The sequence below is a fragment of the Embiotoca jacksoni genome, unplaced genomic scaffold (assembly GCF_022577435.1).
Source record: "Embiotoca jacksoni isolate LCO1_2020_lvr unplaced genomic scaffold, fEmbJac1.0.p SCAF_3, whole genome shotgun sequence".
Taxonomy (NCBI): Eukaryota; Metazoa; Chordata; class Actinopteri; family Embiotocidae; genus Embiotoca; species Embiotoca jacksoni.
In genome coordinates this window covers 23,496,416-23,522,609 of record NW_027185381.1, presented here as the reverse complement: position 1 = coordinate 23,522,609, position 26,194 = coordinate 23,496,416, and the positions used below count along the sequence as shown (strand labels likewise).

The 26,194-nt window shown below is 40.9% G+C and overlaps 5 protein-coding genes across 6 annotated transcripts in view; 4 read left to right on the top strand and 1 right to left on the bottom strand.

The window, feature by feature from the left end:
• Positions 1 to 726: 726 nt before the first annotated feature.
• On the top strand, positions 727 to 1,759 carry anapc13 (anaphase promoting complex subunit 13). The gene is made up of 2 exons (XM_069163202.1): positions 727 to 1,008; positions 1,430 to 1,759. Exons 1-2 carry the CDS (start codon positions 910 to 912, stop codon positions 1,553 to 1,555), a joined length of 225 nt encoding a protein of 74 aa, XP_069019303.1. The 5' UTR covers positions 727 to 909; the 3' UTR covers positions 1,556 to 1,759.
• LOC138206467 (lathosterol oxidase-like) lies at positions 1,650 to 5,524 on the bottom strand. The gene is made up of 6 exons (XM_069163201.1): positions 5,114 to 5,524; positions 3,924 to 4,139; positions 3,599 to 3,731; positions 3,361 to 3,461; positions 2,275 to 2,403; positions 1,650 to 2,151 (listed from the first exon to the last, which is right to left on the bottom strand). The coding sequence occupies exons 2-6, from the start codon at positions 4,131 to 4,133 to the stop codon at positions 1,882 to 1,884; spliced, it is 843 nt and encodes a 280-aa protein (XP_069019302.1). The 5' UTR covers positions 4,134 to 4,139; positions 5,114 to 5,524; the 3' UTR covers positions 1,650 to 1,881.
• A 3,277-nt stretch (positions 5,525 to 8,801) lies between these two features.
• On the top strand, positions 8,802 to 9,712 carry mt2 (metallothionein 2). The gene is made up of 3 exons (XM_069163376.1): positions 8,802 to 8,919; positions 9,054 to 9,119; positions 9,480 to 9,712. The coding sequence occupies exons 1-3, from the start codon at positions 8,895 to 8,897 to the stop codon at positions 9,569 to 9,571; spliced, it is 183 nt and encodes a 60-aa protein (XP_069019477.1). The 5' UTR covers positions 8,802 to 8,894; the 3' UTR covers positions 9,572 to 9,712.
• Positions 9,713 to 10,451: 739 nt separating this feature from the next.
• Positions 10,452 to 11,508, top strand: steep1 (STING1 ER exit protein 1). The gene has a single exon (XM_069163351.1). It carries the CDS (start codon positions 10,592 to 10,594, stop codon positions 11,267 to 11,269), a length of 678 nt encoding a protein of 225 aa, XP_069019452.1. The 5' UTR covers positions 10,452 to 10,591; the 3' UTR covers positions 11,270 to 11,508.
• Positions 11,509 to 14,908: 3,400 nt separating this feature from the next.
• nup93 (nucleoporin 93) overlaps positions 14,909 to 26,194 on the top strand; it is a 29,883-nt gene continuing 18,597 nt past the window's right edge. Inside the window, exons 1-3 of one of the 2 annotated variants that reach the window (XM_069162903.1) lie at positions 14,909 to 15,015; positions 15,951 to 16,133; positions 17,013 to 17,130. In XM_069162903.1, the coding sequence (XP_069019004.1) occupies positions 15,955 to 16,133; positions 17,013 to 17,130 (297 nt within the window). In that variant the 5' untranslated portion in view covers positions 14,909 to 15,015; positions 15,951 to 15,954. Of the gene's footprint in view, positions 15,016 to 15,950; positions 16,134 to 17,012; positions 17,131 to 23,624; positions 24,012 to 26,194 lie in introns of those variants that run through there. The other variant, XM_069162904.1, reaches the window with a different exon arrangement.

Here is a 26,194-nt window from a genome sequence, read left to right as displayed (position 1 = left end):
AATTCAAAAGTACTCAAAAGCTCATATTTATTCTCGGTTTGTAACAGTGATGAATACAGTAATTACACAAGATAGAATTTTTTTGCACCGTGCTGCCCCCCAGCTGTCGTTACGAAAAAGCATCACGTGGAATTCAACTATAAACTTGTTGTTGTTGTTTTTTAAAAGTATACAACAAAACACATCTTCGTCACACGTGACGAGGAGTCTTCATCACGGACTGTATAACTGTCGACAAGCTGTCCGTCTAAAAACTAACCCTCCTAAAGAAACACGAATGTTGCTTTTTACTGTTTCACCGACTTAAAAAAAACAAAAACAAAACAAAAAACTATTACGAATGAATTATCAGGTTAATATATTTACGTTCAAATGAAAGAAATTAGCGAAACAAGCCGCGCTCGTTTCCGCAGCTCGAGGAAGAACGCGTCCCGGTTACCGTGGAAACCACGAAACATTAATTTTTCGGGGGGGTCCGGTCGTTTTGACAAAATGCTCTTACCCAGTCGTTTCAACCGCACATCACTGTCTCTTCATCGATAGGTTGAGTTGGTTGTCCTGGAGTTTTTAGAGGAAAAAAAAAAGAAAAAAAGAGTCACTCGGTGGTGTAGAAAAAAAACAACAACAAAAAAAACAACCGAATCTGCTATTTTAACAAGCAGCGCGTGAAGGCATCGTGAGTCACGTCATCGCCAAGCGCCGCTTCGTTACGTACAATTCCCGCGTCAACGCTGCTCAAACGGCTGAAAAAAAAAAAAAAAAACACAAAAAAAAACACGGTCGCACTTAAACTGTGTTGTTCACCCACTTCGTCCAAAGTTCTTGGCTCTTTTTTTTTTAAATTGTCTGAGCAGCAACCTCCCGCCGCAAGCGTTTTGAAAGTGCTCGAAGATTTGAGCAGCTCGGAGGATGGACAGTGAAATCCAACGAGACGGGAGAGTCCTGGATCTCACTGACGATGCCTGGAGGGAAGACAGGCTGCCGTATGAAGACGTCACCATCCCTTTGGTAAATGCTGTGATCAAAGTTAGCACTAGTAGTCTGTTAGTTAGTGTCTGCTTTGTAAGCTTTCCTTTTTTTTTTTTTTTAATACTGCATGCCTCTTAAAAGCGTATTACACATTTTACCTTTATTATTTCAGTAATAATAAATGATATGCGAGGCTCAATCTGTCAATACTGGGAACAAACAGCTTTGAAGTCAGTGGAAGTCATATGACTATTCTGGGTTGACATACTTGACTGGACTGGGTTTACACATTTGCCCCTCCATGCTTTCTTATTCTGCCTGCTCCTGCCTAAACACCTGATTCAAAATAAAATAAACCATTCCTGTTTATTATGGTTTCTCTACGGCATCACGGTGGCAATAAAGCAGAGTGAACTGCTCCTCCGTTTCACGGCTTGGTGTCGTCACTGTGTCCTCTCAGAGCGAACTCCCCGAGGCCGAGCAGGACAACGGAGGATCCACGGAGTCTGTGAAAGAGCAGGAGATGAAGTGGACGGACCTCGCCCTGCAGAGCCTGCACGAAAACACACCGAGCACTGGAAGCTGAAAGACTAACCTGGAATCGGACTGTAAAAAAAAAAACACAAAAAAAACACAAAAAACACACTGACACTTCATTCAGACACATATTATTCATCGCCTTTTTAAAAATGTTTTATTCTATATTGTAAGACTTGTTCCAACCAAGCAGAAATGTATTTTGACATTTGTAATAACATAAACGGGAAAGAGTCACATCACAAATGCCTTGTCTTTTATCAGCATGTTGGCACAATCAGGAGACTGACGGGGGGGGGCAGGGGGGAATTACTCCATTACTCTTTTGATAAAACATAAAATCCTGAAAGAAGAATCCAGAGTGTAGCTCCATCATCACTGTGACTTTGCAGCCTCTGCCACGAGCTTGCGAATGAGGTCATGAGGACCCTTCCCCAGCATCGCTGAGGGGTGCCGGTAGGAGCCAGCCAGGCGATCCCAGAGTGTGAAGTACTGTCCGTAGTTGTAGTTGAAGTAGAGGTGATGTTCTACGTGGTGAGCAGCTCCGTTGATCAGAAATATCAGGGGGCCTGGGAGGCGGTAGTCTCCGTCATGTATGGAAATGGTCCAGATGTTGACAAAGATAAAGAGTGAGAGGTAGACCACCTGTAATGGAAATAATTTAGCGTTGCAGAGTGTGAGCGTCTACAAAATAATCCAATCGAAGTGTGGTGAATAACACCTTTGTGCTACCGTAAATATATTTCCTAGACGATAAGTAGACGCTACCTTGTGGAGGGGGAAGATGAAAGGGTAGACGTGGTAGGGTAAGCTCTGCAGGAAGCCGTCCAACGGGTGGAAAGCATGGCTGGCAAACGGTGTGGGGATCTTGAATATGTGGTGCTGCTTATGTAAGTGCTGAGGAGGAGAAACACCAACGGTCTGAATGTCAGGAGTGTTTTAGTGAAAAAAATACACGAGGTAAAAAAGCGTTCTCGTAGCTGTACGCTAAAATCAAAATAACTAACTACGGTGGAGGAAAGTCACGTTCTGTAATTATTCTTAGGAAACTTGATCATCTAAAGTGACCATTCAAAAAAATAGATGTATAAATAATTTACAAGAATTGATTTGTCGTTCAGATATTGAGATCAAACTGGCCAAAAATAGAACATTTTCTTATTCATTCTTATTAATTTCTTATTTCACCAAGTAGCTGAAAAACTCTAGAAAAGAGTATTCAGACCGAAATATAGAGGTGTATTGTTAAGGAACATAAAAACATGGCGAGTGATGACACTGGTAAACCAGCAGGACAGAAACTACAAATATATGACCAAAGAAACTGATAAAAGCAATGAAACTCCAGGAGCTGCTGCAACATGTTTCCGCTCTCTGGGCTTCATCTTGGAAACCACCTAGTTGTTTCTTTATTTGTTAAGCTTCTTGACGTAAACCTGGATGAAAAGATTTTTTTTTTGTCATTACTTAACACAATATACTTTTCCCTTACCGCCAATAGTGTCTTATTTACACATCAAGCAAACATGGCTCAACATTCGCACTGATTTTGAGTTTTGTTTATGTCCACCCCGCAAAAGTAAATCTCATTTAAGCTCTTGTTTTGGTCTCCACCAACTCCAGAGGGATATATAGTTGCTAAATGTTCCACCATGAGAGCAAAAAAAAAAAAAAAAAAAAAGAGCAGTGAGAGTGAACCGAAACAACAAGCCGAAAGACAATAAAACGGCCCAGTGAACTGAGGGGAACTGTAGAGTCGGGTGATCATTCTTTGTGGGATATTTTCATGCGTTGGCAATATAGACTGATAGACTGCAGCAGCTTAAGATTGGGTATAACCATGTTGGAGCTCACCCTGTAAACGCTCTTATGGTGCAAGGAGCGGTGGATCCAGTAGATACACATGTCGGTGAAGAACAAGCAACCAGCGATGCTCACGAACACCCCCGGCCAGCCTGAAACAGAGAGGACTATTTTTACAACCTCTTTCATAAATGTCTATTGCTTTCACTTACTTTTTATTCGGTTAATTACAGTTTGTTAACATGTCCACTTATCTGGGATTCAGGATTTTAAATAACTGTTTTCTCACCCAGGGAAGATTCACTGATGTTGTCGAACAGTTTGCTGTGTCCTCTGACCTCCCAGAAGAAAACGGCTACAGTGGGAAAACTCATCCAGAAGATTGAGACAGTTCCCAACTGGATCTCTTTTCTCACTTGGTTCTGTTTTTGGATCAAAGACACAAAGTTAGGATTTTAGGAAAGTGTGGATTTATGAATTTATTTATTCTTTAGAGTTATCTTAAATAATAAAAAAAACAACAATGGGGTCATTTAAGAGTTTATATCTTCCAATTTATTCACTGATGTTTAAACCACACTAATGTGAACACGCGTTCCATTAAAGATTATTACCTCAATGAACAGTGGATGTTTCATGAGTTTATGGTCAAACACATAATAGAAGTTGAGAGCAGCAAAGCACAGGTAAACCAGCAGCGCTCCCAGGTTGGTCACCACCCACAGGCTGATCATCTGGCGCAGAGCCCAGTGCTCGGGCCACGAGGCCGGGTAAACAAACGGAGTGAAGACGTAATAGTCAGCTATGTTCAGCACATGATCCATGGCAGCCTGACAAGAGAGGGAAATGTAGAGTGTGACCCGTCTGGCTCTTCACCGTCATGACAGAGCCTTTTTATATGAGGACGCAAACTAATCACAGAATCAGGGACAATAACTGTCAAAACCATGTACATGCACAGGTTGTTATTCTTCTGTGTTAGAAATTATTTATTTCTTTGTGAAGCCTATTTGAAAGGCTCGTGAATCCCAATCTGAACTGATTAGATTTGCAACTTAAAAACACAATGTTTGTACTTCACAGTAAAATCTGCTTCAATAAAATCATCTTCCAAGTTATTCAAATAGTTATTCTGTACTGCATGTCTTCCATTGAGTTTACCCTAATCAAGACAGACAGCTCATGTAAACATTTAAAATCACAATGAATAAAAGGTGGAAATAGAAGGAAAAAAAAAATCAAATTTAAGCAACAGAGCTGCACATCTGGCTGCTGTCCTAAATCAAGTCATGATACCAGTTGGATTAAAGCTCTAAACTGCCGCCGCACCTGTTAAAACTTAAAATACTGAAATGTTCCTTTTCGGACGCTTGTTTTAAAACAAATTGTTAAAGTAAATACTTGTTATCTGGACCTTTGTTGCAAATCACACCAGCAGCCACAGTCCACAGCTCTGAATTTAATGTTTGACCAAATTCCTGTTTTGTTTCTGCGCTCATCAGTTTCTGCTCCTTGACAGATGAACCTAATCAGACTGTTCAATCGGTGATACCCAGTGATTAATGGAAAACAAACAGGAGCAGCAGCAGATAACAATGATTCAATGCAGGAGAGTTGTCTTCACTAAAAAGAAAAGAAATCACACGTACTTTATGCATTTTCACCTCGCTGTCAGATTTATTAAAACTTCAATGATTTCAGTATACATCTCAAGAAAATCAAAACAACTTTCCAAATGTTATCTGAATCAGGATTTAAAAGACAAAGACTTCATTGCTGAATTGGTGATTTCTGCTAAACTGACCTGCTTTAGGACGAGCGCCACACGTCAGATTTGTGCGAACCTTCCTAGAAAGTCCACATTTCTTCACACAGACAGCGTGTGCAGCAGAATATCATCTGTGACTGAAGACTTGAGGTCTGCCGGAGCAGTGGCACACTGCTAACATGAGGTCACCATGTGTTCCAATAATATTTCCACAAATTTAAATAACGAGGACATAAGATATTGTCGTAAAAAATACCACAAAATAAAGTTGGCAACTCAGCAGCTCAGCAGCATCACTGAACCTTCCACTGCTTGTTCAAAATCAGTTTTAATGCAAAATAAAATCCCCTGCAAGCATAAACATGTCGTATTTTATAGTGGCTGTACCCCGTCCCATGCTGGGCTGAAGGATCAAATTTCCAGCTGAAATGTCTGCCCTTTAAACACAAACACACACACACACATACACGTACACGTACACACACACACACACACACACACACGCATCACATACAGATCCCTCAATGAAGCGATGGGACTCCAATCAGGAAAAACATGTTCAACACTTCATGATCACAGAGCATCTCATCAGATCTATGGAGGAAATGAGTCCACACCACAGATCTGCACACACACACAAACACACACATCTCACACACCGACGTGCACACTGTCACTGAGCAAGAAATCGAAACCACAAAGAGGACTTGGGGATCTCTTCCCAGAATAAAGAGGGCAGCACCTGCACACGATCTGAACAGGATGGCGAGCGTTATCGTGCAGTTCACGCTCTACTTTTCCCTCATGTTTAACGTGTGTTCATTATTGCATTAAAAGTATCCATAATGTGTTGCATAGTTTCTGAAGTGTCAGCAGGCAGCAATAATCTGTATTGATGTGTTTACGTTCTATGTATTTTGTTTTGATTTTAGTGCTCCTTCAAAGTAAAAAATATAAATGACACTACATGTGCTGCTTGTATCTTGCAGCCGTAGCTCAGTTGTTTCATGGATAATGCATTTTTTTTTTTTACACATATTATGACCAAGTAAAGCTTTCTCTGTCTCCCTCTAGAGCTCTCTATCACTAACAGCACCTCTCTGGGCATCTGTTTCATGTCTTTTTCTGAAGTTTTATTGGACATCTTTGTCCACTTTTCATGGTTGTCACACCCAGTTTCCCAGATAAACAGAGTAAAGAACTGCAGATTAGAAAAATCTGAGATTGAACACAATATATTCAAATCTTTTAATCAAACAGAAGCATACATAAAGAAGGGGTGAATGACAAATGAATGCCTTTGTGTTGAAGTCTTTCATTCAGAATCCAAACTGAGTTTTAACAGACAAAATAAAGGGAAGTGTTGTTTTTTTAGTACCCTTTACTCTCCAACATCATCTTCAAAAAAAGAATTGTCATCATGACAGCTGAGTTATCATGAGTGACTGTGTCTGGTCACATAATCAAAACAGCTGATTGAGCAGTCAGAAATTATAGAAAGTGAAAGATGAATGCAGAAGTTCAGGATTGTGAAATCACTAATCCAAATTATCACCTTCTTAAATTTTCCTGACATTTTCACCACATTATTTATTGTGTTTTCAACAGCCTATTTGTTGTTTAAGAAAATATTTTCATCACAGTGTGATATAATCTCTAAAAACTGCACTTAAACTGGTTGAAATAATAAAATCCGTTGTGATTGTATTAAAAAAGAGAGGAAAATCATACATAAGTGTCATTTATACACCCCTCTGTGTAATTTGGTGTCTATGGAGAACGTTTGATCTTATTTGTAATTTAACATAAAGATATGGTAGTAGGTCAATTCATGTGCATTCATCCCATGTGAAATGTGATTTTAAGTTTCATGAATCTTTTTTGGTCCGTTAATTAACATTTTTGCTGTTTCCACAACAAAAGCAGCACTCATCTCCAAATCTCCCTTTTCACTCGTCACACTCTGTGTGTGGTTTACACGGGTCACATCCCATCATGACTCAGCTCATTATTTGTATGGGAAAACGCTCCGGTGCAGACGGACCGTGGCGAGCGCAAATAGGAGACAATGCTGCCTTCAGGCTCCCATCACAACTTGATCAACCCACATAGCAAACTCGGGATGTGGGTAGTCTCTGTTGTCAAGCAGCTTTAAGGAAAAAAAAAATATACAGACATGGACATAAAAGTATCTGATGTTATTGCCAAGGTGAGAAATACAATTTCTGCAGGCTACTGGATTCAAAACAACAGGGAAATAATGGCTCACTAGTTTTGCTGTGACTGACTGCTTAGTTTCATCATAAAATGTACATAACGCCGACAAATAGTGATAATAAAATTCCTTAATTAAAATAAACAATAATGTCGCAGGCCCTTTTGCCGCATCAAGTGACTTCCCACGTGTTATTTGCACGCGACTCTCACTCCCAACTTGGTATTTCCTACAGCACACGGCTCGTAAAGGCAGCACAGTACAAACTCCTGTTGACATAGGGGGGTTTTTTTGCTCACGAGCAGCGGCGGAGTGCAGAGCAGCGTGAGGAAGCGGAGAAGCGACTCACAGCAGGCTGTTTCGTACCGTGTGCAAAAGACCCGAAAAACATCCAGAAACGTTACAAAAAGAAGGATTGTTTTAATAATCTCTGATCTGAAAATACATGTTTATCTAAAACGACCGAACCTCACGCAATAAAATAACATTAATCCAATTTACAGCAGTCTAATCCGGAGACCAAATTAAAACATTCAGACTAAAAAATAAATAAATAAATAAATAAATTTTAAAAAATCAGTAGATCTCTGGATTTTTAGAAGCCTTCAAAGTGGTCACGTGGTAGCATGGATTAAAAAAAACAGTTTAATATTAGTGAACTGTTTATAAGGATTTATTGGATAGCCGGTTTTATATTTAGAAGCAAACCTTCCGGAAAATGTGAGGCTTTCAGAATAAAAGGAGAAAATTGTAATTCTGTAAAACGTTAAAGTAAATAAAATATACTGTGGATTGTTACACTGGGTAAATATAAGCATACATTGTGATTAGGTCATATAATAGTCTCTACAATAAGGCAGGCATATAGATTTTATTTGTGGATTTTGTTCTTAGATCAAGTTTTAAGACAAAATATATACGAAAATACTTCAGCCTAAATGATATCTCGAGTCTTTATTCTATAACTTCCTCTAAATAGGCAAGTATTGCCCTTAGTTTATAAATTCGTGTGCAAAAAATGTGGTTCCACGTATTGACCCGTGTGCACATATGAGGGATTCTGACCACATACATGTATATATATATATATATATATATATATATATATATATATATATATAAAGGACATTATAGTCTCACGTGGGACTCATAAGACATTTAGTGTCCCCCACATATCGGAAAATGAAATCAATCTTATAGTGAACACTTGCAATGACATATCCTCCTGTGTAAATACGTTCATTATTCCGGGGTTGATTTTATTTCCCGAGGGACAAAAAAAACAACAACAAAAAAAAACGGGGGGTCCCGTGTTATCACGTAATCCTCGGTGAACAAGCCAACTCGTCCTCGCCTGGGAATCTCTGCTCCCGCTGCTGGCTGGTTAACCCAAGTCGTGTGCACAAGCCTCTTTGTAATCATCTACTACGTGCCTGCGTGCAGCGTGACAGGCGCGTTTTGCACCCGGTTCTGTTGTCCCCAGGACGCTATAAAAGCAGCCGCTCCTTCGCCATCAAAATCACAACACTGACCTCGACGAGGACACGCAGACGACTCTCAAACTCTCGTACTCCGAACACGAACAAGCCATCACCCTGCAAAATGGATCCTTGCGAGTGCTCCAAGAGTGAGTAGTGTTCTTCATGGTTCTGTTATGTCTGGCGGTGAACATTTCTCGTAGCTGTGGTTGGTTGTTTGTCAAAGGGAACATGTGAAACTGATCTGGCTTGTCGTCTTTTTTTATTTATTTATTTTTCTCAGCTGGAACCTGCAACTGCGGAGGATCCTGCACATGCACCAACTGCTCCTGCACCACCTGCAAGAAGAGTAAGTCAGATTTCCTGTGTAACAACCCGAGTATTTATTGGTTCTTCTGAATTATTTATAGAGCCTAAAATCTCATCAGCATTGTAAAGGTAGTCTGGATAATGATTTTCACCTCCCAGGATTAAACGCGGGTGACACTAATCATTAAGGCGCCTTCACGTTAACTCTGTAAATTCGAGTTACTAAACCGACTGCGTTGCCAAAAGCTCTGGTCTAAATATGTTAACCTGATCTCTCCGTTTTGTTTTCCCCTGTACCTTAAACAAATATTTGTTTGTTTTGCTCTTGATGTCTGATTTATCCTGGGATTTTTGGCGTAATCCCGGTTGTGTGTCACTCATCGCCTTCCTCTCCTTGCAGGCTGCTGCGCCTGCTGCCCATCCGGCTGCACCAAGTGCGCCTCTGGCTGCGTGTGCAAAGGGAAGACGTGCGACACCAGCTGCTGTCAGTGAGGAGTCTGCAGCATCTGCCCTCCTCTGCCCTCTGATGGAGCCTTAAAAAAAAAAAATCATTATATCAGTTGCACATGTCTCGAAAATAATTCCCTTTTGTACTTGTCTTCTTTGTTGAATAAACATGCTTGATTAACACAACCTATGTGGCTCTGGTTTTGGTTTTACGCTTCCAATGTAGGGTGAAGTTTCAGGGTTGAGAATCTAAAATCAATGTTTGACATTCAGGTGTCAGCTGCTGCACTGAGGTAATTTTTTACCAAGGTCACTTCTCACAAAGACAGTTTAAAGCTTAAACTCAAAGTTCCTTTGACAAGGATGCACTTCAGTCCAATTTTTTTTTTAATAACCTGGGGAGGTGATTCTGTTTACAAGGTGCAGCGTTTCAATGGTTTCTGAAGGGCTTGGGTGCTCTGGAGCTCAGAGGACTGGATGGCAGTTACTTTACTAAAAAGCGATGCATTTTCACATACTTTTGGATGATTATTGTTAAAACATTTAAATGCACTCGTACTCACCAAACATTGATTAAAAAAAAAAAAAAAAAAAAAATCTCTGAATCTGTAGTAGCTGAGTGGTTTTGATACTGCACCTAAAGCAAAACTCCTGCAAAGTAGAAGCTCGGGGATAAAATGTGGACCTCCTTTAACTGCAGGCTTACTGGGGTGCTAACAAATGCTTTAAAGTGTTTTTAATTAAGCAAAATTGTCTTTTTATAAGATTCATGTTGTGCAGACTTGCGTGGACTTTGGAATGTTACAATAATGACTGCAATAAAAAAAAAGAAGAAAAAAAAAGGGGGTTATTTTGGCCTCTGCGGAACTATCCAACCAGGCGGAACTAACGAGCCACTTAGGTTTCTGTGGGGACCGGTAGAAGTGACGCGCACAGGAAACGCAGCCGTTGCGTCTTGTGTTCGGGGGTAAAACTTCTACCGGAGGACTCTACCGTCGTAGAAGGACTTCAGCGACGCCATTTCGACTGGACTTATTATTTAAAAGAAGATTTAAGTGAGCGAATATGCCGAAGGTCGTGTCCAGGAGCGTCGTGTGCTCGGACACGAGGGACCGAGAGGAGTACGACGACGGAGAAAAGCCTCTCCACGTCTACTACTGCCTCTGCGGGCAGATGGTCTTGGTGCTGGACTGCCAGCTGGAGAAGCTGCCCATGAGGCCCCGGGACCGGGCCCGGGTGATCGACGGGGGGAAGCACGCCCACAAGTTCTGCAACGTGGAGGAGGACGAGAACGCGTACCTGAAGAGAGCCGAGGGCGTCGAGAGGCAGCACCGCAAGAAGTGCGGCAAATGCGGCCTGCTGCTCTTCTACCAGCACCAGCAGAAGAACAGCCAGGCCACCTTCATCGTGGACGGCGCCGTGGTCAAGTTCGGCCAGGGCTTCGGCAACACCAGCGTCTACAGCCAGAAGCAGCCGGAGGCCCCCAAGAAGGTCCGCGTGATGATGACCAAGCGGACCAAAGACATGGGCAAGTTCAGCTCCGTCACGGTGTCCACCATCGACGAGGAGGAGGAGGAGATCGAGGCCCGGGAGGTGGCGGACTCGTACGCCCAGAACGCGAAGGTGATCGAGAAGCAGCTGGAGAGGAAGGGCATGAGCAAGAGGAGGCTGCAGGAGCTGGCTGAGCTGGAGGCCAAGAAGGCCAAGATGAAGGGCACGCTCATCGACAACCAGTTCAAATAAGAGGACACAAGACCGGGGGACAGTTCATCTGTGGACAGTTAATCTGTGGAGAGTCCTGCTGGCTCCGCAGACCTCCTCTTCCCTCCTCGATTTGATGGAGAGGAGGTTAAAAACAGGACTTGTTGAATGTGTGCAGCGGTTGCGTGTTTTGATCGCGATCTTTGTGCTGAAATGTCAGATGTTTAAATTACTTTCTCATGTTATTTTGTATAAAAACGCACACAAAAAAAGGAAATACATTTGTTTTTGTTTTTTATATATATATATTTTAAAGAAGTTGTAATCTGTGTCATATATTCTCCAGGATGTTTTGTAAGTCCTGCAGAAGTCTTGTGACTTCGAGCCCCCTTTGGTGGTCTTAAAACAACAACAGGACTTTTATCAATGACTGATTGGGTTTTGTAAGCAGAGCTTACAAGAGCTATGGCTAAAAAAAAAAATAGTCAGCAACTAGTTTTGATCATCAATTCATTCAGAATATCACAGAATAAAAAGCCTTTACTGTCATTGTATTGTAAAAAGTCTTTGATGAACAAAAACATATAAACATCAGGATTAATGTGATTTCTTCATGTGTAATTTGCACATAAATTGGCAAACTTTCCTTTGTTGTATTTTCAGATGTGAAGATTTGAAGCTCCTCTTTGTTTTATTTGATTCTAATCAAACTCAAACAGTTTATAGCAAGAAATCACCTCCAGTTTATGGGCTAATTTATTAATTCATTCATTCATTATGAAACTACCACAGTAAAAAAAAAAATTGTTATTAATGGGTAATCCAAAAATATGAAATTGCTGCAGTTTTAAAAATGGGATTATACTGTCACAGCATCGTTACCCACGGAAGATGTAGGAAAAGATCAGATCTAAATATAAACATTAAAAATGGTTGAAGTTGGTCAGCAACTATATCGACAGTATTTGAACGTCTTGATTCCTGTGAAGGTTTGTTGAGATTAGTTATTTTAGTCAAGGGATGTGAATTTTCATGATTTATTCAAACACAATCATGTATATCTGATGATTTATTTCAGATTTTCATACTTCTCAATGGGTATTTAACTGGTAGAATTTCTTTAAAAAAAAAATTCCCCTCGGGGATTAATAAAGTAAATACCTACCTAAAGCTACATTATAAGCTTTTTGTTTGCATTTGCTGTTAAAACATTTATATAATTTTTTTTTTAAATGACTATCACAGTAAAAGAAGAATGTTTGAGGTTTTCTGTGTCAAGACAGTGATTCATAAAAATATATTTATAAAAATAAATGTGGGTCAGCAGGTCAGCCCTTTAATTTAAGTCACAAAATTAAAGGACAAATCAGGAGAACAATGTGTTTTTTTTAGACTGAGGCACAACTTGGAAACAGCTGTAATGTAGAACCAGAAAGTTTTCATTAATGCAGATGCAAGCTTTTGTTTGTTTAATGGTGATGTAAAAAATGCAACTTCAAAATGAAATGGCTTCAGAAATTGCACAAAGAAACACTCAAATCAAACTGTTATAAACCATCAAGAGAGGAAAAAGCCCGCAGCGGAACTAATACAATTAACAATAGCTCAGTTTTATTTACAGTGACCTCTTAAATGCAATGAAGCAATTTCCAAAGTTGTATTTTTATTGATCACACACAGGCCTTTCCTCCCGTGGCCTGACAAAATGTCACAACATGGTCGTTTTTATGGTTTTGCGATGTGTTTTTATGACCTGTGAGGTTTTTATTATAAGTCATCCACAGTGATTAAGGTCACGGAGCGATCTACGGGGCGAATATACAACGGCTCGTCACACAGTTAACTGGTGATTAAAAAGCCCTGAAACCAGAGCCGGTGCTCTGCTGTGCTGCACCTCCCTGTCTGTCGCCTGTATTGTATAACAGACGACCCACTCGGACTCACTGTATTATACAATGAAGCAGCTCTGGGGCTTCACATGACCGGAAGAAAGCCATTCATCAACCATCTGGTCTTTGGGAGTAAATAGGCAGCCAGTGGTTTCTTCTTATGAAGCAACAGCGAGGCTTAAAACAACAACAACAACAACAACAACAAAAAGCTTGTTTTCACAGACGTGACACAGATAACTGGTATATTTAGGCTCAAAATGTGTCAATATTATGCACAACAATACTTTAATTGTAAAATGTTTTTAATTTTTATTTTTATTTTTTATCTGCTCTCTGGAGCCATCTGTCTATAAGGATGACACCATTTCTCAACCGATACTATACGTGAAACAGGAAGTGGTGTTTTGTTCGCTAATTTCACAAGTGAACAAACATTTCAATTTCACTGAACTCCTTTGACCCCAGTGTGTTGGGTACTTTACCTCTCAATAAAAAGGTCATTTCACGTGACCGGGCTGCCAAATAAGGAGCGATGCAGGGTTGCGTCATATGGTTGCCCTGACGTTTTTAGGTATTTAATATGTAAGAATTCATCTGAAAGCAAAATTCTTAAAAGACAAAAATCCTACGCAGAAGATGTGTGAGCATGGCTGAGTGTTAGAGTACATTTTTGAATCAGCTTTTCACATGTTTTTTTCCCCCCTGCTTTTAACTACATTTTGTGGATAGAGGAAGAAGGATTTATGTTGCTCTGAAGGACACTGAGTATGTTAGTCCTGTTCTTTTAGTCAGGCTATAATGATCAAATCTATTTTATTTGAAAAGAAGTATTATAATTTTCCTTACCAAAGAAATGTATCATGTTTGGCTATTAATGTAAAAAAAAAAAAAATAAGTAGTCCACATTTGAAGCCACTGTTGCTGACATACTGTCATTTGTACGCTTCTCTATTCTGATTCTGTTGAAGCTTTTCTACCTATTTAAATGGGAGTTTTTCCTTTCAACTGTCACTTGTGGGAATTGCTGAATTGTTTTTCTCTATAATATTATGACGTTCAGTTGTAAAGACCTTCCCATGCCGAGTGCCCTGATATGACTTATGCTGTGATTTGGTGCTATAAAAATAAAATATTTATATTAAGACAATAAAATGAAAGATTAACTAAACCCCGGAAATGATACCGAAAGGACCTAAACTATGATGGGCCTGTTTCGGTTGACTGACATAATATAGGTTTTGACGTTGCTCTACTGTTTTAATGAACTAAATTTACAGTTTCCTGTTGGACGGTTTCGTCAGAGTCCAACTGGCAGAGATTTAAAGGCGGAAAAGGTTTGTATAAATATTAGGTTAGGTTAGGTTAGGTAGTTACTTTATTAATCCCCAAGGGGAATTTTTTTTCACTACAGCAGCATACAGGAAGCAATAAGATAATAATAGAATAATAGAAAGCAATAAAATAGCAGCAAAAAATATTAAATATAAAATGCACAGTATATACAGTACAGTATATATCTATATATATTATATACAAACAACAAGTGTTATTGTTGTGTGATGGATTTTGCCAGAGGTGAGTTATTGTATAGTCTTATAAATATTGAAAAATAAGGTTTTATACCCACAACGTAGTATCCTCACGAAGTCACGACGTTACACACGCTGGCGCAGCAGGTGGCGACGTGCGTCTTTAAACGTCGGTTTATTTACCCATTATTAAAACTGAAGAAGAAGAAAAACATCCGGCACGGACCAGGCGTCGTCCAATCAGAATCGGCTCCCAGAATTGCCGGGGCAAATGACAATACCGAACAAACCTGAGCGAGAACGAGTAACTTTAAAAAAAAACACTTACCTGAGGAGCACAGACAGGATCACCCGCCTCATACAACAGGTACTACACGCGCCCGCTTTCATCCGGGTGAAGAAAATATAAATTTAAACTTTTATAAGTCAACGGAGTGAACGTTTAGCAATTTAGCTCGCAGGCTAACCGTCGCTCGCCATTCATTTTGAATTGAGGCTGAACAGCTGCACGCTAACACAGCTAGGCCGGAAAACAGTCCACACGTGTGGTTTTTATGTTTCCCATCATGTGCAGTTAAAAGCTGCCAAATCAAATATCACGATCATTTTTTTTTGTTACTAAAAAAAAAAAAAACTTTGATATCATTATGACTTGTTGGTGCTTTCGCCAAATATTTACACAACGAGATTTTGGATGAATAATCATCAGTAAATGTGGCTCTGATGACTAAAAGAGAGAAATAATAGAGCTGGGAAGAGGCTGGTAAATCAGGATGTTATCCAAAAATCTAAGTCAATATCCAGATTACAGAATATCAACATATCCCTCATCCCTTGTAGGTGAAATTCATTTTTAACTTGCAGTTTAAGTCAGCTGAAACTTGAAATAAACATTGTCAGAGATGAAATCCAGTTATAAACAGTTCACTAACCTGGTTAATCATCATTACTAGTGATAAATTAGTCCTCCCATGTGTTTTTGTTCAGTTGGTTACTCGTAGCTTTGATCCACCAGAATATTTCTCGCAGCCTCGGGTTTTCTTCGCTGCTGTTTTCAGCCTGGAAACGCTGTAAACAACAACGTTAATGCTCATATGCTTTGTGATGGGCCAAACTACAACAGGTGTTAATCTTCCTGCCAACTGAATTGTTGATCAGGAACTTTGGGTTATGTTTTATTTTCCCGAACATAACATCCCTTCCAGGTTTGCCTCTGATGACATCTGTCAGATCAATTTACGTAGAAATCACATTTACTGTCTTTGCATTCTCTCATGAGCGCTCTGCTCCGTCTCTGTGCAGCGGTATGGATGCAGAGGGTTTCGGGGAGCTGCTGCAGCAGGCGGAGCAGCTGGCTGCGGAGACGGAGGCCGTGTCCGAGCTGCCGCACGTCGAGAGGAACCTTCAGGAGATTCAACAGGCCGGGGAGAGGCTTCGCTCCCGCACCCTGACCCGCACCTCACAGGATGCTGCAGACGTAAAAGCGTAAGGAATATTCTCCACGTAATGTTACTGCCATGCATGTTCGGTAGAAATAGATTCTTGCATATTAGAAATCCCCTTTTTACCATTTGACATGGTGCTTTGCTGATGGAAAACTTATTTTTTTTTTTTTTTTTTTTCAAAAATGGCAAAGAATACAGATTTCTGTTTTGGCATCATTTTTATATTTGGCTTGATATTTAGAGTCCTAAAGTGGCCATCAAACCAAATGTAGTATATTTAATTGCCAGTATAAATTAAATATGAACTACAACAACACTTTAAAAAGGGATTTTAACTAATTTTTTTAAATGCCTTAAAACAGGCAGCCAGAGGGTCCAGTTCAGCCCGCCGGATGACTTTGCTAAGTGTGAAAAGTACAGAAAGATATAAATTGCATTTCTATGAGAATATGGAGGTTTATGAGTACAAACGTTTTGTAGTTTTTTTTTTAATCGATCCAGTAATTGCTTCAAAAACAGCATTAATGCGACGTCTGCTCCGGAGGAAGAAGCGCTCGCAGAGAGCCCAGGCAGATGAACAGTGGGCTGATATCTGAGTTTTTGCTCTTTATGTTTCTAGTTTATTGTAGAAAGACCTTTAAAATAGGGTTTATCATCCAAAAACCTTCACCAATGATTTAAACAAAGAGAAATATTGTCGTTATTATGCTATGATTTTACTGGTCTTTGAGATCAAAGTGGGCCGTATGTGGCCCCTTCACTAAAATGAGTTTGACACCCCTGCCTTAAAATCTACCTTTATAAAGTCTGTGGATCGGACCTGATCTGTAACAAAGCATTGTGTGCCCTCTAGTGGTTACTGAGCACAACTGCAGTTCTTTGTCAGTTTTTCCTCACCACCTTTCTGTCTCACTCTCAGGTCGATCCTCCTCGGTTCCAGAGGTTTAGACATCTTCCACATTTCTCAGAGGTTGGAAAGTCTGAGTGCCGCCACCACCTTCGAGCCCCTGGAGCCGGTCAAAGATACTGACATACAGGTATGAATAACATAACAGCCTATGTGTTCAATTAGCTGCTAGCTAGCTCCGAAAGCAGGCTTGTGATACTTCGATTGATTGTTCCACTAGAGGAAGACGTGTTCACCAGTGAGAGGTTTTTATGGGCCGCAAACAGACACAGTACATTAGCTCGTGTTTCGGATATATAGCGGCTGGTCTTCCTCTATGAAAACATCTTTGGCTGAGCATGCACAGTTCAAACACTGGCTTACTGAGAGACTTCAAATTTGGTTTTGGGGCCAAGGTCTGGAAATAAAGTTAATTAGCTCCAGATGATAAAAATCTGCTGGTTGTCCCCAGACTAAAAATGAGAAGCCTGATATAGACTGAACATCAAAGTGTGTTAGTTTAAAGCTAAAAGTGTTTGAAGTGTATTACCAGATCTGCCATTAGATTCGAGGGGTAACAGATATATGTACTCAAAGGCACCTCAGTCAACTAAAAGTTCCTGTTTTTGGTCATTGACAATATCAAGGTCACGTTGTGATGACGCTCTTCAGCTCGGGTTTGAGCTCCTGCGCACTTCTTTTGGTTGTTTTTTTTTGCACATACTTCAGGGTGTATCTTACCTCACTAGACAGAACTGTGTGTCGGATTGACCACACTTTGCGCTCTACGCAGTTCGTATCTTATCACGTCTACTCGGGTGTTGGGAGGAAATTTAGTGTATCTGAAACTATCTCGTAGGCGGACGAGAAAGAAATTCAGGCGCTGTGATTTCGGTAAACATTTGTTAGGTCTGAAGTTTGAAAACTGAATAAACGTGGAGGTGTGGGGAGTGAGACAGAAGACCTGCGCTCCTCTCCGTTTACTCCGGCCTTGTGGCTCAAGGCTTCATCTCGCTGCTGCCGGCATGAAACATCTGAATCTGAAATCAAACTGTGGACGCTCAAAATGTCTTGTGGGTAAAAGCAGATATAAGGTTTTTACCTGAAAAATGATATTCCGTAACAGGTCCTGCTGCATTAATTTTAATCAGCTGTGAGTCTGACAAGGTTACGGGAGTGCAATATTAAATCTGTGAAGTATTCTTTTAAAATTGGGTTACTGGATTTATTCTTTCCTTCCTCTGGCTTCTCAGAGAAGTTGCTGCATTTCCCTGAGCTCCTGTTTCTCTCTCTCTCTCTCTCTCTCTCTCTCTCTCTCTCTCTCTCTCTCTCTCTCTTTTCTACCCTGATTAATCCTCCCTCTATATCTGTCATGTCATTCATCTCCTCTGTTACCTCTCGTCCTGTTGAGCCATAGATATGACAGCAGTTTAACGCCATCTCTTTCTTCGTCCCTTCATTTCTGTTTTTCTTCCTTCACCGCTGTCCGGCTGTCAGTCTTTCACATTTTTACTTCTCCTGCTCATTGACATCTCTTTTATTCCTCTTGGTCAGCCGGATGTTTGCTGGCCTGGGTGGGTTTGACTGACTGACTGACTGACTGACTGGAAGTGCACTTAGCTGTTGGCAGTGTGGGGGTGAACGCACACACACACACACACACACACACACACACACACACACACACACACACACACACACTTCCTCCCCCTCCCCCTCCTCCCAGGCTTTTGCTCTTTTCCCCTCAGCGGTCTAGAAGAAGATGGTACATTACAAAGTTTCATTTTGGAGGAAATCCAGTCGAAAAATTCAGCTGCCGTTTTCAAAGGCAAAACCACAGCTCCATTTAAACAATCAGATTCCAGGAAATGGTGCGAATAGAAGGAAGGTCAGCAGAGAGAATAGCATTATGTTGGCATTCATCTTTTCACCCCGTGTATTGATTAATATTTTATGTGAATAACTGTTATAAAATAACTGCACATAATAGTCTTTTATAGTGGGTTTATGTCTTTGTGGCAGGAGGGGCCACAATATTGGAAATTTTTCTGAAATACTGAAAGCTGTTTTTTTAATTTTATATACATATATATATATATATATCATACCTACCTCACCTATGTCCTCAAAACTGCCAATGGAGCTAAATCAACATCTCTTTAGCACTGTTATTAAAATTAAAAAGGATGAATACAGTTTCTACCTTCTGGTCACTCGGTGTACGAAACTATCCGGCCAGACGGAGGTGAGTAATCATTTAATAAGCTGTCTGCTGACACACTGGGAATTCTCCTTTAATGAAGCTCATGAGATCATATACAGTTGACTGTAATTTCAAATTGTGACTAATTGTGAGTCTAATCTAAGTGGGTGTGTTTGGCTCCATGACAAGGAGCCACACACTTAAAAAAAACAAAAAAAAACAAAAAAACAAAAACAAATTTGAAGCATGCTCAGGAGGCCCAGTCAGCCAGAAATAACGAAACAACAGGGAAATTCAGTTTGAAAGTAAAACCACAGAGGACAGACCGAGCCAAGTTTCTGCACTGCGGCTCCTACAGATCTCCATTTAACATCCTGCTGGGAGAGTTTTTAGTCACTTTGTGTCACTAAGTACGCCGAGGAGAGAAGAGGTTAATTGGTGCTGAGACATAACACGACATCAACACGGTACGTTGTTGGGGGAAAAAAAGACAAACCGCATTTCTTTACAACAAAAACTAGCATTGGAACAGCAGTCTTAACACGTATATTAAAAAAAACAAACCCTCCAGGATTGGTCATTCTGTAAAGACATTGGTCTAATAATTCGCTTTACTGCCCCCAGTGTCCAGTGAAACCTGACGCGTAGAGTTGAGAGATGGGAGATGGTGGCGGCTGCAGTAAGTGCTGAAATGGCTGAGACACTTCATATTCTATAACAGCTGATTCAACCCCACAAGACATTATAGCTTCTGCAGTTTATCTTCGCAGTATTGAACACACTATTTGTGTATTAAACACGATATTTGTTTCCCATCAAATTTCTGTCTGACTGCGTTATTGCCATAATGAGATCCACTGATTTCAAACTTTTGTTTTTGATGCCTTCAACTCCCAATTCTGATTAACAATCGGATATTATTTCGGTCTGTTTTGTCCTTATTTAAAATCTGTATACCTCACAGTTTGGAGCCTTTTTTTTTTTTTTTTTTTTTTTTTTTTTTTTTTTTTTTTTTTTTTTTTTTTTTTAATGTAACACGAGGCCGGAGATTGCTTTGGCACAAAAAAAAAAAAAAAAAATTGTCCGTCATGATTCAATATAAATAAGGTAATTTTGTGGAAACAATAAATTACATATTGACAGTGACTCGCACAGTATTCGCTGTGGATGTGTCACGTCGGCATGATATGTCTGATCTGCTTAAGAAGGCCAGCTTCTGGACCTGCAGTGATCCCATTAGGTCGACGCATCCCTGCCAACGTGCTTCAACTCGACTTCCGTGCGTAGCATTGTGTTAAATTTTTGGTTTAAAGGACGTGAGGTCACGGGGATGGGCATACTCAAAGGGTGATTGATGGGACACAAAGGAAATGCAAACGTGCTGCCATTATTTATGTGCGTGTGTGTGTGTGTGTGTGTGTGTATATATATATAAATGAGTATGTTTGCGCATGAGTGAGCCGCTACATCCCTCCACACACACACACACACACACACACACACACACACACACACACACACACACACACACACATACACACACACACACACACACACACACACACACACACATACATATCTCGTGGGCAGCGGTGTGTGAATGATGCGTCTGTATGGCTGAGCGCGAACTAGTGAGGATCTCACTATAGAAGGCTGTAAAGACGCTTCATGGAGGTGTACGCAGCATGTTGTATGTTTTTAGACATCTCAAGACAGTCAGCAACTTATTCAAACGTAATAAGGCTGAGTGTATTGATAAAATGAGAATATTTACTATCTATCTCTGGATATTATTTCTATATTTTTCTGTCTATCTCATCAGTTTTTGTTTTGGAGTGAACACTTTGGAAAATGTAAATAGAAAAGAATTATTTATGGCCGTAGTATTAATGAATAATTAGAAGTAATTAGTAAGTTGTGTTTCTACACGGTCTAAAGGGAGAGTCATCAATCAAAAATATTTTTTGTAAATACAAACGTAATGTATGTAATCTACTGTTTTAATAATTCATTATTTGTCAAATACAAATTTTAGCTTGACTGATTCTGGATATTTGGGGCTGATACCAATATGAGGGAGCACAAAAAAAAATGATATTCTGAATATATCTGCTGATATTCGTTATACAAACACTCAATATACAATATGTATATAAACAGATTTTTTTGCTGCCATCACTTAAATGTGGTCGAACGCTTTTGAAACTGGTGATAAAAAGACGTAGTGGACGCAGGATGTTTTACAGTTTATTGTTTTCACTGACATCAGATCATAAATAACTTTAAAAAGAACAATTTCTAATTTACCCCAAGCCTCTTTTTCTACATTATGTTCTGTAAAAAAAAAGTTTATCGGTACATATCAACCAACATATACCAATACTATAAATCTATGATGGGTCCATATGAGCCAATATATCGTTTGGGCTTTAATGAAAAATGCCAAACATTTAATGATTGTTTAATTGTTTCGTTTGTCTTTATAAACAAGAGATCTGATGGCGTCACCTTTTATGAGCATTTTACTCTATTTTAGATTAATTAACATTAGATTAATGCATAAAGTACATTTTATTCCTCATCGTCCAACAAATCGGTATTTTTAGTTCAGTATGCCTGACGGGGATGAGGATATCATTGGTAGATTTTTTTTTTTTTTACCCATCATAAATGGACAGGACTGCTCTCAATTTAAGCTATTGATCATGAGATTAAACGTAGAGCCGGTTTCTTAACAAATCCCTTTTTCTTTTAGATTTGAGGATTGGTTCTAGACACCCACACCTAAACGCTGCATTAAACGGTCGTGTACAGATTTGCCTCGCAGACTTTTTCACCACATCGTAGACGTCTTTACAATTAAGTGGTTCTCGTCAGCGTGGCGTTTCTACTGTACAGCATGTTCTTTGTGCTGGTTGCGATACCGCTGCGGGTCGGCGCTCAGCGCTCCTGCGCTTATTTGTTCTTTGTGTCATATAATATTGCACATAAATACATAAAGGAAGGAGGACTCGCGGACAGAAATATAGAGGAGCGGAAACGGGCAGAAAAGTGAAGGGGAATACCGGAGAAAGTCGATGGAGATGACACGAAATGGACAGAAATATTAAAACTGTAGAAGTGGAAGGCGGAGAGAGAGCAGCGCCGGTAGAAAAATGGCGACCGGCTGCAGTTTTCTGTGTCCTCGTCTCACTTTTCACTGTTCTATCTTTCTCTGCCAGCTCTCTCTCTCTCCATCTCTCTCTCTCCCTCTCCTCTTTTCCTCACCTCACTCTCTTTCAGCTGGTCCCTCTGCTTTCTCTCTCCCTTTTCTCTTTTACATTACCTCCGCTCAGATTTTTTTTTTTTCTCCCTCTTTTCCTCCCTCTCCCATTTACATCCTTTCCCTGCCTCTCTTTTCTGTTCTCTTGCCCTCCCCAGCCCCACACACACACACACACACACACACACACACACACACACACACACACACACACACACACACACACACACACACACCCCTCAGCACTGATGGCATGCATTCAGCGGATGCAGTTGGCTAAGCCCAGAGCATCTGCTGAGATACACGAACACTCCTGACATAGCTTCACAGGATGTGTGTGTGTGTCTGTGTGTGTCTGTGTGTGTCTGTGTGTGTCGTGCACAAGCTCCTTGTGCTGTGTCTGCACGCCTGTATCAGTGTCAGTCTCCATCGATTGCTGCCGTGTACAGTTTGCTTATGAATGAATGTGTGTAGCAGGGATGTGTCTGCATGGGGGTTGCGTGCATCTTTGTCTGCTGCTGGCCGGCACACATAAATGCGTCTATAATGGCACGTGCCCGGGTGTGAATGAGATTCTGATATGTGCTATGTGCACAAAACTTACAGTGGAGGTGTGTGGATTAATACGCCTGCTTTTTGTGTGTGTGTGCTGTAATAGTCAGCCAGCATATAGGAATCCCCCCCCCCGCCCCACCATGTGCCTCCCAAACCCTTCATTAACTAAACATGACCCTTAAGAGCATGATTAGCCTCATTTCAAGACAGGATGTCGGAAGCCATCAACCGAGGGGGAAAAAATCCATTACTATAATTGCATTGAGCTGAGGGAGAGAGGAGAGAGAGAGAGAGAAAGAGAGGAGGGGGGGGGGAAGAAAGGGAGGATGCATAGATGGATAAAAAAGGAAGAAAATGAGTGGGACTGAGGGAGGGAGGGAGGAGGCAGAGGGCTGTCAGAGATGCTTGGATGAAGTGAAGGAAGGAGTGAGAGGGAGGGAGGGAGAGAGAGAGAGAGAGAGAGGATGGAGGATGACGGCTGAGAGAGAAGAGGGGCGGGCAGGGGTGGGGGGGGGGGGTGTCAGCTGATGGCAGGAACTGATATTCTATATGAATCCATAGTTCTTCTCGCGGTTTCCCCCTGTGTCTGAGCGCTCAGTTGGTACGGCCCTCCGACAATAAAACCACCTCCAGTGAGTCTTGATGTGGCACTTCCACTCGGTTCTCCGGCTCACACACACGAGAGAGTCACACCGGCCTGCTTTCCAAAAGGGGAAAGGCTGCAAGCGGACCGCCATGCCGGCTCGACGGGGGCACAGGGAACACGCCCCAGCATGGCGGCCACTGCCGCTGCCCCCCGGCACAACGACGACAGAGTGGGGACGAAGAAGGCGGAGGGGGGCGACGCAGGTCTCCGGGGCTGTCAGAGCCCAGGCACACAGGTGCAGACAAAAGAAACGAAAAACTATTTTTTAATTTTAATTTTTTTTTTTTTACTTTTCCCTGTCGCTTCCCATCTTCTCATCTGTCTGCCTGCCTGACAGACAGGCAGACAGGAAGCCTCGCAGCATGAGTGAGTATTGCCTATACACACTGATACACACACACACACACACACACACACACACACACACACACACACACACACACTCACTCACTCACTAGCAGACAGGCATGTGCTTTGTCTGTCACTTTTTTATCACTTGTCTGTCTTCCTCTCCTCTCTGATGGTGCTACATTATATATGTATGTGTGTGTGTCTTTGTAGCAGTGATGGAGATGATCGTATAAATTAACTGTTGGTGCGAGTCGGCAGATGTCCCTCCCCTAAATGAATTTACACACATACATTATATATATATATATATATATATATATGTGTATATATATATATATATATGTGTGTGTGTCGTTAATTTTCTGTATAGATTTTTGGCACTCAGGAAGTGAATGAGTGAAGGGTGGGGTTTCTCTTTCTCGCACACACACACACACACACACACACACACACACACACACACACACACACACACACACACACACACACACACACACACACACACACACTCCGTCAGACGGTGGTAGGCTAATTATGTCACGGTCAAATGCCTCCTACTTTTACTTTTGACGATGACTTGCACGGCGAGCGGCAGCTTCTTCCCTTCATTTCCCCTTTAAGTGCTCTTCGACTGTGTCCTTATGCAGCCTCTGGATTCCTAGAGACCTCGAGATCTCTACAACATACCGCCTCTGTCAGCGGGCGATAGCCGTGACGCCACGTCGAAAGGCTGGAAAATCCGATGCTCTCGATTTGCCTGAATATACAATAAGATCACATGCAAGGCATTCAGACAGTGTGACTTATCTTGACCGTGAGGGGCCCGTGTGCCGGCACAGAGAAGGAACATACGTGCACATGTGAACACGAGATACGCAACATTTTTAAGCATCGTTGTTTTTATCTGATTTCCTAAAATATCAACATGTTTGCTTATTGGCCCACAATTAAACGTATATTTTTTATTCTTTTTTAGATACGCAGCCCACTGATCTTTTATAATATCCACACAATGGAGCTTCCATCAGGTGTATTTTTCTTCTTTTTTTTTTTGATGACAGACTTTCCAAAAACAATTGTGAGTGTTTCCTGATTTATCGGCGGTTATTAGATCATTTTCTGTGGCTGTGTTCCTCTTCCTGTAGAAGCTTCTGGGCTGTCTGGCCAGCAAGGCTGTGGGTGTTCACAGTGGGTTGCAGATCCCTGAGGATATACAATACTGGGGTGGGGCAACGGAAACGTGAATCTATAGATAAACCAACTGCCTCGCGCCGAATTGATCATCGAGAGCGATTATCATGGTTTTGTCTCGACTAAAAACGTCTTCGTATTTTCTTTAAAATTTTTTTTTTTTTTTTTTTTTTTTTTTTTTTTTTGGGTCTGCGTGGCTCTTTAACTGTCTCTTTAATTGCCTCTTCTCGAGTTTTATGTTTATTCTTTCCATTTGGGAATGAATGCAAGTAGGAATTGAAGCGCTGGTAGGGTTTTTTTGTCTGTGAAATTCTGGTACAGAGTGTCTCAGACTGAATAACATGCCAAGTCTGTCAGCTGTTCAGTACTAATCGAAATTACACAGCAGTTTTGATGTTGCCAACAATGATGTTGTGCCCGCTTGAGTTAAAGCTTTGAAATATTCCTACATGTAAGTAAAACTGGTTAGTTTCTTCACTGAAACACGATCCTGAAGGGAGGAACAACATATTTTTGTCAGTAGCATTTTGGAAAAAAAACAAAACCTTTCTTTTCTTATGATCTAATAATGGTGACGTATCTTGTGCCCAAAGTAATTTTTTGGTCAATATTTATGACAATTTTGAGCTAAAAAGAGCATTTCGTTTGAAGCATTTAAATGTCAGGCAAATGGGACTTTTGGCCACAGCTGTTAGCGAAGTTGTCAATTTACATTTGGCACAAAAATTAATGTATAGGCAAAGTCGTTGGCAGCGCGAGTGCTGCTGGCAACAGGCAGCAAAATGACAGAGATGGAAAATCTTTGCCTCCTGTTGAGGCGGAAAAAAAATGCTGAGGCGACTCCCTGGAAGCGCCGTCCAGTGTTGGACGAATGGTTATGTGCCACCATTCGTTTTTGATACCCCCCACCCCCCCGCCCCCTCTCGTCCACCCCCCACAACCCCACCCTCCTGTGTGTTTCTCGAAAAGATGTCATCTCATCTTCCTTTCTCCAATTTACTGGAAGA